Below are 18,783 nucleotides of genomic sequence, written 5' to 3' on the forward strand. Positions count from 1 at the left end.
CTCACTTATCTGAAATTGGCAAAGCAGGGTTGAACCCACTTAGAATTTGGTTTGGAAGTAAAATAAATTTCATAGGACAGCAATCTTGGATCATTGTATGTTGGGGAGGGGGTGCACAGCTAAGACCAAGAAAATACTATTTTCATAGAGACAGAACCAAAAGATACAGGGTCTGAGAAGTCCAGTTGAGTTGTGTGACTAAATACTGTGAAGCAAATTATTGAACAGGTAAGATCATTCAAGAGGCAGCTTGTTGTATGGAGAGGGAATAGCTGCATGCAAAACAAACTTCCTGAATCTGAAGGGGAGAAAGATTAAAAGAGGGGGAAAAAGAAAAGAAAAGAAGTAGTATCTAAATAGGAGTTCATCAAATGGGAAATGGGTCAATAAATTTTGGTTTAGGAATATAATGGAATGTTCTTGTTTCATAAAGAGTTACCAAAGAGGTGATTTCAGAGAATCCTGGGTGTTATAAATCATTCTGTGTGAAGTTACCCAGAACTAGGATAACAGTTTATTTTTTTAAACTAGGTCAACAACACTGTTTTTTAAAAAAAGCGAACAACTTTCAACAACTTAACTGACCAATACGATGACGAATCATGTTTCCAAAAACATCAACTGATAAATGTTGGACACCATGTTGGTTCATTTTGTTTGACTGTGCATATTTGAAACAAGAATTTTTTCTTTTTTTACTTTGTTGGTTTGGAGGAAAAAGGAGATAGCAATGACAATCTTTTAAAAAATGGAAATGTTTTTTTTTTTAAAGTGAAGGAAATAAAAAAGTTCAGAAAGATATAGAGACCAGGAAAATAGACATCAAAGAAACATGTGACTTTTAATACATATTTAAAAAAAAAACAAGTCTTATACAACTAAATAGAGATTTACAGTTTCAAAAACAATCCTCTTGTGTGCTGATACCCTTTTTTAATATTTAAGTACGTAATAAACAAACTTTTTATTTATTTTTTAAATTTAGAACAATGCTTTTTGGCGTAAATTCAATTTCTCAGTATAATATGCATCTAATACTCCTTTTTTTTAGGTTCCAAAATTTAATTTCTGTTTATTTTTATTTATTTAGAGCTGAACAAATGGCCAGTGTACAGAATGCTCAAAGAGACAACTCTGGAGACAGGGCAGATTTCTGGAGAATGCGTGGTCAGAGATCTGGAGTCAAAAAGAATCTGAGGAAGAGTCGAGAGGATCTGACTGCTATAGTATCTGTTAGCACCAAATTCCCAGCTTATGAAAGGGTTTTACTTCGAGAGGGTGAGTAACAGAGAAGTGATTTTTTTTTCTTTTGTGAAGGCCAGTTTACCTTCAGAATATAGTTGTGTTAAGATCTAGTTTATCAGATTACTGATAATTACTGAGACCTTAAACCATGCCAATTTCTTAAGAAAAATATTTTTGAAATTCTTTGACGAGGGAATATTGTTAGAATTTCAATTTTTTTCCTTTAAAAAGGCTAGTCAGAAGTTTGTATCCTAATTCTCCCTACTTTAAGTTTATCATCACAAAAGGGAGCAAGCATTAAAGACTATTTTGCAGTTTCATATCCTTTTTATAAGTAGCCTGCTTATGTGGAAAAGATTTTTTGGTATTTAATTTCATAATGGAAAATGATTTTGTTTTTAGTTTGAAACAATGTTTTCTGGTTTTTATATTCCTGGTTTCTCATGTAATAAGCACCTGACCATTCTTTTCTGGCTTCAGAAATTTAATACCCTGGTTTCTCTTGCTCTCTCACTCTTGTTCTTTTTTAATTGCTGAACAAGTGGATAGTGTGCATGCTCAGAGAAACAACTGGAGACAGTACAGATATCTGAATTTTAAATTTAAGAGGGAACACAACTTTTTTTCTTTGGAAAAAAAAAACAACTTTTAAACTAGATCTGTAATTTCATTGGCATAGAGAACTCCCAGTGAACAAACTTTTATCAATGCAGATTAGTACCTGTTCCATAACTTAAAAGATGGAGCATCAAGTGGTTAAGTGACTTGTTCAAAGTCAAATAGCCAAGCATATATCAGAGGCAGGATTTGAACCTATGTCTTCCTGACTCAGGGGCCCTTTTGTTATTGCCTGTTCTACACAGCTTCTCACAAAATTTTATTATCCTAAAGAGGCTGGGTGGTTGGATGAGGTGGGGCAGCTTGATAGTATAATAGATAGAGTGCCAGGCCTGCAGCTGAGAGAACTTTGGTTCAAATCTGGCCTCAGACACTTTCTATCTATGTGACCCTGGACAAGTCACTTAACCCTGTCACAGGGACAGAAAGGCAGAAAATAAGGGGGTGGTTTTGTTTTTTTGTTTTATTTTTTAAGTATATAAAACTACTTGGTGTGCCCAAATAGTATACAATTAAATATGTATCCTGAAGATTTTTCTTGTCTCCTTAGCTGGTTTTAAGAGGCCTGTGGTCTTGTTTGGACCAATAGCTGATATAGCCATGGAGAAGTTGGCCAATGAATTGCCTGATCTATTTCAAACTGCTAGTAAGTCTCACTGCCACATTTTTTTCACATTTGTGTTTTTAAAATGATTTAGTTATTTTTATCTGTGTGCACAAAATATGTTTTCTGGACTGTATCTCTCTAAAACCAAAAAAATACTATTTTCATAGAGACAGAACCAAAAGATGCAGGATCTGAGAAGTCCAGTGGAGTTGTGCGACTAAATACTGTGAGGCAAATTATTGAACAGGTAAGCTAATTCAAGGGAGTGGCTGAAGTACATAGAGCACTGGGCCTGGAGTCAAGAAGATATAAATTCAGAGTTAGCTTCGTACTTATACTTACTAACTGTGTGACCCTGGGCAACTCAGGCAATTCACTTAACTTCTCTGCCTTAGTTTACTCATTTGTAAAAATGAGTTGGAGAAGAAAGTGGAAAACCACATTAGTATCTTTGCTAAGAAAACCTCAAATGAGATCATAAAAAGTAAATGGGACAAACAATTCAGAGAGGTTTCTAGGAGAAAACCAGGCATGTGCCATATGTGCAAGGACATCTAGAAGAGGTGTAATGTTTCATATGGGGAATCGCAAGTATGATAGAGTCTGTCTGAAATAATGAATATGCGAATAGCAGTAATCAGAATAAACCTGGAAAGGTTTATTGGAATCAGATTGTAAAAGCCTTTCAATATAGCAAACAGTTTACTTTTTTTTTAAAGCAAAATTATTTTGATAGCTATATCAAAAATGGAAGGAATTGGAAGCAAGGAGAGATTTAATTGACTCTTGCAGTAGGGAAGGCAAGCAATAATAAGGATTCAAACTAGGATGTTGACAATGTAAATTAGAAAAGTAGAAGGATGAAAGACATCATAGAGGCAAAATCAAGAGGATTTGGTGGCAGATCAGGCATGAGAGGAGAGAGAAAGAATAAAGAGTTTGAGAGTAGCTTCAGCATTGTTGACCTGGGTGACTGGAAGATGTTTAACTTCACTAAAAATAGAAAAGTTAGGAGGAGAGATGGGATTAAGGAATGAGATAATAAAGCTCTTACTGGATATGTTGACTTTGAGATGCATGTGAGACATCTAGATGGTGATGTCCAAGACAGTTGATGTTGCATGTCTTGAATTCAATAGAGAAATGAAAGATTGTATGTTGGATCTATTAAATTTGAAATGTCTAAAGGACATCCAACCCAAAATGTTTAATGACCAGTTAAGTGTGAGGGGGATTGGAGCCCAGGTAAGAAACTAGGGGTGGATATGTAGATTGAAATATCTTTGTAGAGTTTTGAATGTCAGTACTGATGATGTCACCAAGTATATGTCAAGAGAATTCCCCTAGAGTTAGGGGAAAGAACATGGTTAATAATCAAGCAAGACACCCAGGAGTGATCAGATGAGAAACAAAAGAACGAGGTCCCAAAAAAACCACCTCAGAGATAAGAGGATAGCTAACCACACCAAATGCTTCAAAGAAGTCAAGAAAAATGAGGATGGATATGATAATTGAACCAATGGAAATTGATAAAACCATCCAGAGAGTGTAGGAAGAGAAAGGGGATCAGAACTGAGCCCTGGAGTACACCTATACTTAGGGCAGAGGTTGTATGTGGAGCTCATTACAAGAGACTGAAAATGAAATGGTTAGACAAAGAGAGGAGAAGCAAGAGAGAACAGTGACAAAAGCTAATGGAAATGAGAGTATCTAGCTAAAGAGGTTTAGAAGAGAGGACAGAGAAAAGGCATTATATTTAGCAATTATGAAATATTAATAATCTTGAATAGAGCAGTTGCAATCAAGTAGTAAGGTTTAGAAGTCAGAATGCAAGGGATTGAGAATTTGAATAAGAAGTGGGAGAATAAGTTTGAACAGCTTTTTCTAAGAGTTTGATTTTAAGATGGTAGGAAAGTATAGGAGATTACTTTGGCAAGATCAGTTAAAGCTTTTAATAGAAAGGGAATTATGGATGTATTTATAAGTAGCAGGTCCTTTTTGGAGTATATGTTTCTTAACAGAATCCTCACAATGTACTAATAACTTAAGATTTAATTTGAAAGAAGTACTGAGCAAGACATTAATATTCTGAAAAAATAGTTTCTTTGTTATATTCAGGTGATTATGTCCTAATAATACCAACTGGAGCTTCCTTTGCTTACCATCATCATATGACTGATTTCTGAACATTCAATTGCCTTATGTCTATTTATGCCTTTTTCCCTTTTCCTATTATACAAAAACAACATTATCCTCTTTTCATAACAGAATAAACATGCCCTACTGGATGTGACTCCTAAAGCTGTGGATTTGTTAAACTATACTCAGTGGTTCCCAATTGTGATCTTCTTCAACCCAGACTCTAGACAGGGAGTGAAAACAATGAGGCAGAGGTTGAATCCTACATCTAACAAGAGTTCTCGGAAGTTATTTGACCAAGCCAATAAACTAAAAAAGACCTGTGCTCATCTTTTTACAGGTAAGCAAGTTTTGACCTGTAGTTCTTTAAATAGTGGAGCTAGAAGGGTTGGGGTGGGAAAGAATTAGTGTAAACTTTAAATAGGGAATTTGGAAAAGAGTTTATGAGGCTTTGAAAAGCAATGTAATCTGACAATGTGAATATGCCATTCAAGGTCATTAGACAATACCGAAATTATTTTTCATATATTTGAAGGTGACCCCAGAAGCTATCTAGTCTCACTTCATTTTAAAAACAAGGAAACTGAAGTCCAGGGTGATTAAGCAACGTGCCCAAGATCTCACAGATCAGAGACAGAATATAAATCTCCATCCTCTCACTCTTTAAGCAGTATTCTACTATAAGACATTGCTTTTATCTAGCAGAAAGGTTTTTTGATTTGTCTCAGTTGGGATATTGAAACCAATTACCAGGGGAAAGGGGAGGGAGGAAGAGAATTGGGAAACTCAAATTGTTTTTACATATAATTTGAAAAAAAATTAAAATGCAGAGAGAGAATGAGAGAAAAAAGAAAGAGAAAGAAACAAATTACTCATATACTCTGCAGTTAAATGGCAAATTTGTATTCTCCAAATCTAAGAGCCTTTCTCTTGAACTTTTTGTGTTAGACTTTGATGAAAATGAATTGTTGATACATGAAATCATTTGTCATATTCAGTTCCTTTAAGACTCCTGTATTTTCCTTGGTCTAGCTAAACAAGTGGGTGTAGATCTACTATGTGGGATGGTGGTATTTTAGTGGGGGCATGGCCATTATTCACAGAATTTTGAGAATTGGAAAGGGCCTAAGTATCCAAAGCACACGAAGACAATTAGTGTTTTGTTCCTGTTTGTAAGAGTTAGACCGTGAATATATACAGATCACATAGGGGCAAGATTTGAATCTAGGGCTTCCTTTTTATTAAATTTTTAAAAGAAGATAGTAGGATCTACATAAATTTATGAAGAGTGAAATGAGTAGAACCAAGAGAATATTGTGTACAGCAACAGAAATATTATTTGAAGAATAACTTGTACACCTTCAGAGAACGAACTGGTTATGTTTCAATAAGCAATACATAATTTTTTACATAAATACATCTTTTTGTCAAATGATGCCTTCTCTAGAATATGGAGGGAGGGAGGGAGTTACCTGGAGTTTATATGTAATAAACAAGTAAATCTTAAAAGAACATATATGTAATAAACAAGTAAATCTTAAAAGAACATTTAACTAGCAGGGGGACAAATTACTTAATCTCTGAGCCTCAGGCAACTTTGTGAAGGTTATATTATGTTAGAAACATGTTAAAATCTTCATGGAGTTGCCTATTTTTTTTTATTAAATTTACTCAAAGGTATATTAATGAGGCTTGTTATTTTTATATAGGTAAATTATTTTATAGAATACTTTTTTACGTATGTGCTCTATAACATACTTACTATTATGTGATTCTGAAAATATTGTCACATTTGTTATTGATGATGTTTTTAAGAGAACTTTTCTGAAATAGAAGGTCATACATGTGAGTTTCTGCTATCATAATAAAATAAGAGAACCTGACTTTGCACCTCAACTTCACTAATTTTATTACCTACATTACCTTGGAAAAGTCATTTAACCTCTCTATACCTTATCCCACATGCAAATTTAAAGGGCTGGAGTGAATTGATTTAGGTGTCTCTGTTAAAGCTACAGTGCTTATGGTTTTAATAGCTAAATTACTGAGTTTTAATTTTATCCTCAGTCTTAGATTAAAATATTTCTTATATAGACACACTTAGGTGATTCAGAGGATAGAGCAATGGACAGAGTTCAGAAGTCCTGAGTTCAAATTCTGCCTCAGACAATTACTTGCTGTGTGAATTTGAGCAAGTCACTTAATCACTTTCCTTAAAAGGCTATTATGAGGAAGAAATGAGGTAACGTACATAAAGTGCTTCACAAACTTTAAGGTACTATCTAAATGCTAGTTTTTGTTATTAATTTTTTATGAATATATATTTTATTATAAGTATATTTTTAGTATTTTTATTATATGATAGACCTGGTGAAATATCAATATTTTAAGTAGAGTATCTTTTGTTAGGGAAATATGGCCAATTTATGAACATGCATCTTTGTTTTCAATAGGTACAATCAATCTCAATTCAACCAATGACAGCTGGTTTGGCAGCTTAAAAGATTTAATTCACCAACAGCAAGGAGAAGCAGTTTGGGTATCAGAAGGAAAGGTATTTAAAAAGGATGCCCTACCTCTCTATCCATCTTTCTCATTTTCAGACTCTAAATGAAGTAGTAACAGAATGAACTATGCCCAAAAAACTGAATTAAACTTACATTTCCAGAGTTTTAAATTTAATAAACCTTTCTGCAACAAGTAGGAAACATAAAGGACTTTGGAAAAGGCAGCCACATATAGTGTGTAGAAAATCTATACATAGTTCTTTTTTTACTTTTAAGGTACAAAAAAGTATCAAAATTCCCTTATATACACATCAGAGTACATAGTTTTTGAAAGACATGGAGAAATTGGAAGAACAAATTCAGGAGATAGGGGTGAAGATAGTTCTAAAAATATAAGATTAGATGCTAGAGAAATTAATAGCCTAGAGAAAGCGGTAAGGAGAGATTAAATAGTCCTATTTGAAACAAGTGAGAAAGGTAGTTACAAAATCTCTTTTGCTAGAAATATTTTAAACTAGGATAGATTCTATTGAATGAGGTTTTTTCAGAGAGAAAATGTAATAGATAAGTATCAATTCCTTACCAACAAAGAAAACCCTGCTTTGCCCAACCCCTACCATGTTTTGCTGTAGAATCAGCAAATATATGCATACACGTACACAAATGTTTTGCTTACACGAAAATTACCAAAGTCCAAGTAATTATAATAATAATTAATAATTAATAATAAAAAAGTGTCATGAACTCTTAACACAAAAATGCATGTAGGGCACAGACCATTTTGATAAGAAGGAATGAGAGGTAAGACAATAGACAAGGAGATCAAAGGATAGAACAAAACTCCTAGTGCCAGAGAGAGAATAGTGGGAGGGGAAGAAAGACCTTTGAGAGATGAATTTAATGTTGGGCTTATAGAAAGAAGCTCCCCCTACAGCTTCCCTCACCCCCTGGGAATTGTTTCCCCTCATTTTGAAGAATGAGAGTTAACAGTGGAGGATAAAAAGAGGTTTCTAGTCCTTGATTCTCTGGTGCTGGCATCTTGAGATACATCATTGCTATTTTAAGATATCGAGGTCTCTGAAATTGTTCATTTGTTGCGATTGACCTTAGTATACTGTATAATTGTATTCATTTTCAGAATGTCATTAGCTGTTCAGGGAACATTTCTAAGTGAGGTAATCACTTACTGATTTAGGTTCTGTGTGAGATGAAAAGTTGCACATGCTTTGTTTGGTTTTAGCCTTCAAGGAGCTGAAGTGCTGAGTAAAAGGAAGAGATAAGCTTATAGAGTAATAATTATAATACTAGGCAATATGTGATAAAGTTTCTTGTGAGTGTTGTGCAAACGTGGCCCTATAGTAATGAAGTGGAGGAAGAAGAGAGGATAGAATTTGAGTTGGGCCATAAAGAATGAGGTGACCATGTTTTTTTTAGGTGAATATGTGGTAGAGAGTCTAGGTAAAGCAAATATTATGAATAAAATTATAGAATTTAATATCCCAGTATATTTGTAGGGAGTGTTGACTACTCTAGGGAGTATTCTAGTAAAACAAGAAGGATAGGTTAGAGTGAAATTGTACAGCGTCAATTTTAGACTTGATTTAGTAGATAAGAGAGCTATTGAAATTTTTGAGTGATTAGTCACACTTTAGAAGGCTTATCTAAGATGGCGTGAAGATTGGCACAAGGAAATTAGTTTGTGCCTAAGTATAGAACTAAAGATTTTAGTCAAGTTTTAAAACTCAAAAGGAGAGTCATTAAAATGGAATACTAACATTTTAAAGGCATTTTTAAAGTCTTAACCCATCAAGGAAAAGTCATTTTAAAAGATTGATCTAATCATTCTGTGACTTTTAAAATATTCTTGAGCATTACCTTTCAACATTATTGGCAAACTCTATGAACTCCACAAAATCCTCTTTTCCTCCCTGATCCCCTAGTTGGAAGGGATGGATGATGATATGGATGACCGAATGTCCTACTTAACTGCTATGGGTGCTGACTATCTGAGCTGTGACAGCCGCTTGATCAGTGACTTTGAAGACACTGATGGAGAAGGAGGTGCCTATACTGATAATGAGCTTGATGAACCAGGAGAGGAACCCCAAGTTTCATCAATTACCCGTTCATCTGAACCAGTACTACATGAAGAGGTGAGGTATTATTCATTATTCTCTTTTCCTTTCTTCATTCATTTACTTCAATAAGAAGAGTTTTGGTAACCTTGGCAATCATTTGTTAATAAGCTACATAGTAGAAGGTCTGCATTGGTAGTCTAAGTAGCCACATGCTCTGCTATGAATTCTAAAAAGTGGAATGTTCCTTTTTACTACTGTTTTTGCATGTATTTCAAATTTGTCATTTGATTCCTTCACTCCATCTCCCCTTTCATTTTAAACTTTTCTTATCCCGCAAAAGTCAAAGTCTTTCCAACAACTTCCTCTATTTTAATTTTTTCAAATTGAAACAGATTATGATTAATATGTGTGCATATACACAGCACACGTGTATGTATGTGTGTTTTATAACAAACATCTGTGTATATGCACATATTGATATATTCATATGAGGTTATATGTATATGTATGTGACTCCTACTGCCAAATTTTTCTTTTGCTTCAAAGTTGATTTCAATGAATGAGATTTGTGAATTTTCTATTTATTAAATGAAAATGGAAAGTAAAATTAAGTGAAACAGCCCCTCTTTCCTAAAAACAGCTACGTAAAACTAAAAAGAGGGATTTTGGGGGAAAAATACTTAAGTTTATATGAGATTTATTATTACTGTTTCTGAGATAAAGTTCAGGAATAGTTACATTAGCTGGTAATAATAAAAGACACATTGTGGAACAGGAAAAACAAGAGCCGTCCTAGAGTCAGGAAGAACAAAGTCCAGTTCCTACATCTGACACAGACAGGCAAGACTAACTAGGCATTTGGGGGCAAGTCATTTAATATGTTAGTGCCCTGGATGACTTTAAGAAACAATAGAGAGATTTCCTTCCACTAGTGAATTCTCAGGTCTAGATCAAACAAAAAGTAAAAATAATATTTTAGCTTGAATTTTCAATTCAACAAATTTATTAAGCCTATTACTAGATGTAAGACTATGAGCCAATCCCTGATCATCAAAGAGTTTATATTTTACTGGAATAGATTTTTACTCTGAAAAGGAAATTGCTCTATAGTGTATGCTTATAGCAATTTGTAGAGCAAGAAATTTTGCAAAGAAGCATAGAAATTTAAATTTTTAGGTTCTTCTAAAATTATTCTTTTAAAAAAGAAGTATATCTGAGTTCCACTCAAAATTTGATTCTATACTAGACCCATTACCAAGCAGACAATATTCTAGGAAGCAAAAAAAGCTCACCGTTACTTAGGTGTCTCTGCATTGATGTTCTTGTTGTAAGTGAACCTTCATCTCTTGTAGAGCATAAGGAAACCCAGCCCAGAGCCAAGAGGTCAGATGAGGAGGGCTGGTAGTAGAGACCAACTTAGGGATACTAGCCCACCTCCAGCTTTCAAGCCTGAGCCACCAAAGGTATGTTGATGGGAGAGAAAAGAAGCTTTTTTTTCAAAATGGCAACCTAATCTTAGTCATATGTCCTATAAGAATAAAAACCTACTTCTTCCTTAAGAATGAAACTGAATTTAACCTATTGGATTGAGCCCTAGATTTTGAATTGGAAAGACCTGTGTTCTAAGTACCATCTTAGCTGATTTTTAGATGAAAAATAGAAATATTAATACCTGTAGAAATTAGAGTATTATTGTAAGTCTTAAGTAAGATTATTACATATACATGCACATATATCATTATATATGTATTTATTTATACATGAGATTATGCAAGCCTTAAAGCACTATATAAATGTTAGATCTTATTTTTATTTTAGCCTACATTAAGGAAAGGAAATATTGGGCCTCAGGTCTTTTAATCTTTTAAAACAGAGTTGTTAAAAGTATTGGAAGCTTGGAATTTAAAATCTCAAAATATTTGTATTTTTCTTTATAGCAAATGACCACTCTTTCTCCCAATTTTGAGAGTTGGCTATCCTTGAAAGTTCTTTGTGATTTTAAGATTCTGTACCCAAATTAACATATTGAGTATAGAGTGACATAAAATAAATATAAGGCAATATAGACTTATCTGATCTGACTCCTCTCTAAACACAAATCAAAGCTATTTCATAAATACAATATTTTCATTCTAATAAAATATTTCTCTTTAACTCTATACTGAAGTATTTTTCATATATAGTAAGTGAAAAAAATTTTGTCTTAATCAAAAGCAAAAATATTAATGACTTTTACAGTATGCATTTAAAGTCTATAGGCTGATCTAGAATCAAATTGACTGTAACAAGTAGTCTGTTGCCCAGATATCCTTCTTTTAGTTCTATGATAAGACTTAGAATTTGCATCTAGACTTGGACATCTGATTTAACTTAGTTTTCCTAAAGATGTTCATGGTTACCCTCCTGGAAAAGAAAGAGATCTGCCTGACCAGTGCCCATTTGCCCTTCCTCTTTTGGAATACCATTTAAAACATCAGAATACCTATAGAAATGGATACTGAGAGTATACTACCCCACTTATTTAAGATAAAGATAATCTGCAGGGAAGCATGTTCTTTTGGAAAGATCACTGATGCTGGAATCAAGATTTATAGTTTGAAGACCTAAATTCAAATTCTGAGTTTTCATATAACCTCTCTAAGCCTCCATTTCCTCATCTTTAATGAAAATATTGGACTACCTGGCCTTCTAATGTCCCTTCCAGCTCAATTTGATTCTAGGACCTTGGTTTAAATCTTAAAACTCTTTTTTTCCCTTAATAGTATTTTGGTTTCCCCCCCAATTATATATAAAAACAATTTTTAATATTATTTTAAAATTTGAGTTCCAAATTCTCTCCCTCACCCTCTCTGAAACATTAAGTAGTCTGATATAGGTTTTACATGTGTAGTTATGTTGAACATTTTTCCATTGGTAATTTTTTGGAAGAGATCTTGAACAAATAAAGAAGAAAGTGAAATATAATGTTTTGGTCTGCATTCAAACTCCATCAATTCTTTTTCTGGAGGCAGATGACATTTTTCATATTGGGCATTGCCTTAGATCACTGTATTGCTAAGAATGTCTAGGTCATTCATGTTTGTTCATCAAATAATATGGCTGTTATTGTGTACCATGCTCTACTGCAGTGATTCCCAAAGTGGGCGCTACCGTCCCCTGGTGGGTGCTGCAGCAATCCAGGGAGGTGGTGATGGCCACAGGTGCATTTATCTTTCCTATTAATTGCTATTAAAATTTAAACAACAATTAATTTCCAGGGGCTAAGTAATATTTTTTCTGGAAAGGGGGCAGTAGGCCAAAAAAGTTTGGGAACCACTGCTCTACTGGTTCTGATCACTTCACTTGGCATCAGTTCATATAAGTCTTTCCAGGTTTTTCTGATTCTCATCATTCTTAATACCACAATAGTATTTCATCACAACTATATAATACAACTTATTTAGCCATTCCCTAATTGATGGACATCCCTATAATTTTCAATTCTTTGCTGCCATAAAAAGTGCTGCTATGAATATTTTTCTACAATAGGTCCTTTTCCCTTTTGCTGGATCAAAGAGTATGCACAGTTCTAAAACTCTTGTAGTCATAATTCCAAATTGTTTTCTAGAATGTTTGAATGAGGTCACTCCAATAGTACATTAATGTCCCAATTTTGCCACATCCCCTCAAACATTTATCATTGTCTTTTTCTGTCATATTGTGACCAGTGTGAGGTGGTACCTCAGAGTTGTTTTAATTTGCAGTTCTCTAATCAAGAAAGAGCATTTTTTCATAGGACTATAAATAGCTTTTATTTCTTTATCTGAAAACTACCTTTTCATATCCTTTGACCATTTATCAATTAGAGAATGACATAAATTTTTATACATTTGAGTCAGATCCATTCCCAGTCTTTGCCATACCATTTCCAGTTTTCCCAGTAGTTTCATTGAATGGTGAGTTCTTGTCTGTAAAGCTTGGATCTTTTGTTTTACCAAAAACTGAATTATTTCTAAGTTTTTATGTAACTAATCTATTCCATTGATCTACCACTCTATTTCTTAGCCAGTACCAGATTAGCTTAATAATTACTGTTTTGTAATACAGTTTTAGAGTTGGTACTATTAAGCCACCTTCCTTCACATGATTTTCATGAATTCTCTTAATTTGCTTTACTTTTTGTCCTGACAGAGGAATTTTGTTATTTTTTTCTAACTCTATAAAATAATTTTGGGACATTTTGATTGGAACAAGTAGAAATTTAGGTAAAATTGTCATTTTTATTACATTAGTTCAACCTCTCCTTAAGCAATTAATATTTTTTAGGTTGTTTAGATCTGTTCTGACTTTTGTGTGAGGTGTTTTATAATCATGTTCATAAAGTTCCTGTTTGTCTAAGGAGGTAGACTCCTAATATTTTATATTCTCTATACAGTTAATTTAAATGGATTTCTTTTTCTCTCTCTTGATGCTGAGCCTTTTTGGTAATAAATAGAAATGTTGATGATTTACATGGATTTGTTTTAGATCCTCAAACTTTGCTAAAGGTAATTATTTCAACTAATTTTTCAGTTTATTTTCTAAGTATAGCACCATATCATCTGCAAGGGTGATAGTTTTGTTTCCTTATTGCCTATTTTTGCCTATTCTAATATTTTCAATTTTTTATTCTCTTACTTAAATTTTAACTCTTTAACTCTTTCTACCTTTATGGTATTGGAAAAATCATTTTTAACCTCTCCAGTGTTCATTTTCCATTTTTAAAATCAGGAATTAAGACTAAAGGAATTTGGCAATTCCTTGAAGCTTTAGACCAGAGGTCAGCAACCTTTTTGGCAGTGAGAGCCATAAATGCCATATTTTTTAAAATGTAATTTCGTGAGAGTGCTCACAGTGCACGCTCCTGTAACAGTGCGCAGTACTGTAACAGCGCCTGAAAAAAATTGACTTGAAAGAGCCATATCTGGCCCTCAAAAGAGCCAGATGTGGCTCGAGGGCCATATGTTGCCAACCCCTGCTCTAGACCAATGACGAAAACTAAAACTAAATATGCTTTTTCTATCTGCAGGCCAAACTCCAAAACAAAGATGAACCCTATGATATTCCCAAGTCCTATGAATACAAACCAAACAATTCTGTTACTACCAGTAATGAAATTCCAGGGGCAGCCACCAAGCCATATGTTCCACCTGTTCCTCTAAAGCCTGCCTTTGGACGTTCAATATTGAAGCCTTCTACACCTACCTTCCCCTCCCAAGAAAATGAGGAGCATAAAGGAAATGGGGAAGAAACAAACAATGCTCCAAAATCAGTTCTGGGCAAAGTTAAAATATTTGAGAAGATGGATCACAAGGCAAGGATACAGAGAATGCAAGAACTCCAAGAAGCACAGAATGCAAGGGTAAAATATATTTAAAAAATGAAACCTGCCTAGGTTGTTTTATTTGTTGTTTAGATATAGGATCACTTGAGTAAATGTTTACATGTTAGTGTATATTGGCTTCCATTTGAATATAGAAAAGGGGGAAAGAGGCATCATAGCCTCTGAAAAAAATGTTTTCTCTAAAGATGAATAAATGTACATTATTAAATGTTCAAAATTTGAACTGCTTCAAAAAATGTTGATACTGAAAATAAAAAGTACCCTTACCATAAATAAAAGTCTTGGGATCTCTGTTTGCCTAATGGATGTACCTGTCATCAGTCACATCTGTCACAGCCAAACATAAATCTTTATAGGGATTTTTCATATTTGGGAATGTCAGTATATACAACCAACCCAGAAAAAAAAAAAAACCCCACCACTTTTCCTCCTTTCCTAGAAATTGATAACAGGGCTGCCTCCTGTCCAGCATCTGTTTCAAACACTCCATTAGTATGGTTTCTCTGGACCAGGGAAGCAGAAAGAAAAGACCCTTCAGGTTCACTGGACAATTCTCTAACATGTTCATCTTTCATCACAGCTTGAAATTGCTCAGAAACATCCTGACATCTATGCTGTCCCCATCAAAACACCAAAACCAGATCCCAGCTCAACCCAGGTCACAAGGTAAGGGGCAAGTCTAGTCTTCCTTAAGTCTTAACTGTCTGACTATGATGGTATTAGCTCTTTGGCTTTCTCTGAAGCTGCGTTAGCTGAAGCACTAAGAAAGGTTCTTCTTTCTATTTTTTTTCTGAATACCAAAAAAGTCCAGAGGACTTATTTTCAAAGTCAACTAATTAATTTCCTAATTGACTAAAATAAAAATTTCTAAGGATGAGGGAGATGTCAAATGTTTCTATAAATATACCACAAATTCATTTATTGTCCATTGGGACAAATGAAATGTTAAGTGATCTATCAGGTTATTTGAGAGAAATCATATTTGAATGGTAATGGAATTTAGCACAAGGACAAAGAAACTCATGGGTCCTAGAAATGATTTTTACAGAATTTTCTTCTGTGGTTTCAAGTTCCTTTTAACTCTCAAAAAGTTTTTTAAACCCATACCTTCTATCTTATAATTACTACCATGTATTGGTTCCAAAGCAGAAGAGTGGTAAGGGCTAGACAATGGAGATTAGCTAACTTTCCCAGGGTCAAACAACTAGGAAGTATCTGAGACCAGATGTGAATCCAGGCCATCCCATCTCTAACCTGGCCCTCAATCCACAGAGCCAATCTGCTGCCCCCTTCCTTTTAAGCCTTTTGATGTTCATTCTGTCCCATGTAAAATTAGGATTCATTTGCTAAAATGTTTTCCTCAAGGAATTTATAAAACATATTGGACTTATTTTTGTAAAGTACTATTAAGTACTAAGAACTACAAGAGTGTTTTACCCCTTGGTCAACTGTATGCTACATTATTTTTTTTTTGTTCTTAGAAAGGGGGAAAATCATATTTCCTTATTATGAGTGTGCTATATAGATGCTAGTCTAGTTTTATAATAATATAACATAAATGGAAATTTCCTCCTTATTAAAAGAAGAGGAAATTGCATATGATACTCATTTGAATCATTACTCTCAATGAAGGGGAGCATTGATATGGGTAACTGAAACTGATGGATTATCCACCCTGCTGTGAATCACTTCTCTACACCCCATGGCAGACAAACTTATTGCCTGAAATAAAGTCACAAAGCTCATTCACTTAGATGAAAGCAAAACTGGTAAGAATCAGTGCTTTAGTTAACACCTTCCCAATCATTTTTCTCACACGAACCTTAGGTGGGAGTAGAAAAAATTCCTTATTTATTCAGAAAAAATATTAACTTTTCCACCCTTTTCAGAAATGAATTTAAAATGACCTTCATTACATGACTTTCTGATTCCTTATTATACCACTGCCACCATTTAAAGTGGGGATTAAAGTGTGGACCTAGGGTCCACAGACCACCAAGGGATCCATGGACTTGGATGGGGAAAAAATTACTCCTTTGTTTTCAATAATCTTTAACTGACATTTAGCACTACCTTCAGTTATGAGTATAAGCAGCAAATATTATAAGAAAGGGTCCTAAGGCTTCATGAGACTACTAAAAGGGTCCACAATACCACAAACAACAAGGACAATAAAATTTCCCCCCAAAATGGTTAAGTATCCCTGATTGAAAGGGAGAAGTAATAATAGATTATGTAACTGATATACTCACCTTGTTAGTTCCAGACCCCCGGAGCCTCAGAAACCACCTTCAAGACAGTACCAAGATTCTAAGGGAAGTTATGGCAGTGACATTGAAGAAGAAGAATACCGCCAGCAGTTGTCAGAACATTCTAAGCGTGGATATTATGGACAGCCAGCCAGATATCGGGATACCGAATTATAGATTTTACTGCCTTCTGGGAGAGTGCCTGTCACCACATTGAAATAGCACTCCTAGTAAATCACAGGGATGTGGCAATTTTTCAGTTAAAGCAGACTTTGAAGATCTGGAGGGACTTAAAGTTAAGGGCTGGGATGTGGGAGTGGGGTGGAGAGAGGTTATAGTTTGAGTCAGATCCATACACTGGAACAACTAGAACACATCATTTTTGTGAATGGGTTAGGGTTTTGTTGCTTGATAAACATTGAGTGAAACATACAGTCCCAAGGCTGTTTCTTGTTTCACATGGACCAAAAGCTGTTTCAGGAAGTATATTAACTTGCTTTAATATTTTTAATATTTGTATTAAAATGTTAACTTTTTCTTCAATACAGCTGCCTTTAGGAGATCGCACCAGTATAGGCAGAAATGTAAGAAAAGGAATGAGAACATTTGAACTAAATTAAGTTCAAAGAAGTATTTTATTACTGCTCTCAAAGTGCCTTTAATGAGAAATGACTTAAATTTTCTTCCTTTGATAATTATGCAAAGCCATAATGGACTAAAGAGTATTTTGACTAATTTTTATACTTGTTCATAGCTACAGCTTTTCTTGCATGGCATCTCATTGCCAAGGTTTTTGTCTATGTAATACTTTCCACAAGTCCTAGTTTTCTATGTGTGTGTGCTTATGTGTGTGTGTGTATATATATATATATATATATAAAAATCTATAAAAGGTGTCCTTGGTAGTGCGGCTATACTACTGAAAAGCTTGAAGACCAAAAGATGATGTAGAAATTCAGTTCATATGGTTTTTAACTTTGTAATTCCACAGAATCAAATAAATACTCTAGGAAAGCACATCTTGTGCTTTGTTAAATATATATATGTATATAAATATATGTATGTGTATACACACATATATGTTGGCAGTGAGGACTGTAAGTGTGTTAACCAAATAAAAAGCAGTACATTGCAGTGATTCAGTGTGTTCTACTGAGTTTCTTAGAGTTAAAATATATTCATAGTGTAAACTTGGTAATTTGGTTTGGCATGTGTGATTCAAAAAACACTTAATACACTTAGAAAAGAAGAAAAAGAGAAGATATATCTTGGTTTATTTGCTAAATTAGGTGGTTATTAACATTTAGAGTTGGAAGAGACCTTATTAATAATATTGGCCTACCCTCCCCATTCCTTATAGACAAGGGGAAAGGAACAAGTATTTATTAAATGTCTACCATCATTCTAAACACTTATAAGTGTTATTTGATGCTCATAATAAGCCTATGAAGTATGGGCTATTATTATCCATATTTTATAGTACACTATCCAGTGTCCCACCTAGGTGCCAAATAAATGTGATATTATTTGCTTAAGATCAAAATTCAAGTTAGCAGAGCTGTGATTCAAATCTAAATCTCCTGCCTGTTAAGTCTGGCATCCTTTTTGTCTATACCAGTGATGGGCAAACTACAGCCAGTGGGCCAGATACGGCCCCCTGAATTGTTCTATGGGGAGGGGGGGTACATTATTCCTAATCTGATGAATACAATGAGTAGGATACAATATGAAACTTCGAAAGACTAGTCTTAGAAACAGACTGACAGATGAGCATTTCCTTTCCTTTGGCCCCTTCTATAAAAAGTTTGCCTATCACTGGTCTATACCATACCACTTTTCAATTATTTTTTTGCTTTTAAATTTTATTTAATTGATTTAAGAGAATTTTTCCATGGTTACATGATTCATGTTCTTTCTCTTCTCTCCTCCCACCCCCCCTCCCATAGCCAATGCACAATTCCATTGGGTTTTATATGTG

The 18,783-nt window shown here is 34.2% G+C and overlaps 1 protein-coding gene across 5 annotated transcripts in view; it reads left to right on the forward strand.

The window, feature by feature from the left end:
- TJP2 (tight junction protein 2) overlaps positions 1-18,086 on the forward strand; it is a 55,600-nt gene extending 37,514 nt beyond the window's left edge. For 2 of the 5 annotated variants that reach the window (XM_044659376.1, XM_044659384.1), the window contains exons 13-22: positions 1,091-1,278; positions 2,414-2,509; positions 2,638-2,717; positions 4,739-4,949; positions 7,063-7,163; positions 9,057-9,269; positions 10,547-10,657; positions 14,242-14,574; positions 15,137-15,222; positions 16,817-18,086. In XM_044659376.1, coding sequence (XP_044515311.1) covers positions 1,091-1,278; positions 2,414-2,509; positions 2,638-2,717; positions 4,739-4,949; positions 7,063-7,163; positions 9,057-9,269; positions 10,547-10,657; positions 14,242-14,574; positions 15,137-15,222; positions 16,817-16,982 — 1,585 coding nt within the window. In that variant the 3' untranslated portion in view covers positions 16,983-18,086. The remainder of the gene's footprint in view (positions 1-1,090; positions 1,279-2,413; positions 2,510-2,637; positions 2,718-4,738; positions 4,950-7,062; positions 7,164-9,056; positions 9,270-10,546; positions 10,658-14,241; positions 14,575-15,136; positions 15,223-16,816) is intronic. The other 3 variants (XM_044659391.1, XM_044659399.1, XM_044659407.1) reach the window with 3 other exon arrangements.
- The last annotated feature ends 697 nt before the right edge of the window (positions 18,087-18,783 follow it).

Source organism: Gracilinanus agilis, chromosome 1, assembly GCF_016433145.1.
Source record: "Gracilinanus agilis isolate LMUSP501 chromosome 1, AgileGrace, whole genome shotgun sequence".
In the NCBI taxonomy this organism is placed as follows: Eukaryota; Metazoa; Chordata; class Mammalia; order Didelphimorphia; family Didelphidae; genus Gracilinanus; species Gracilinanus agilis.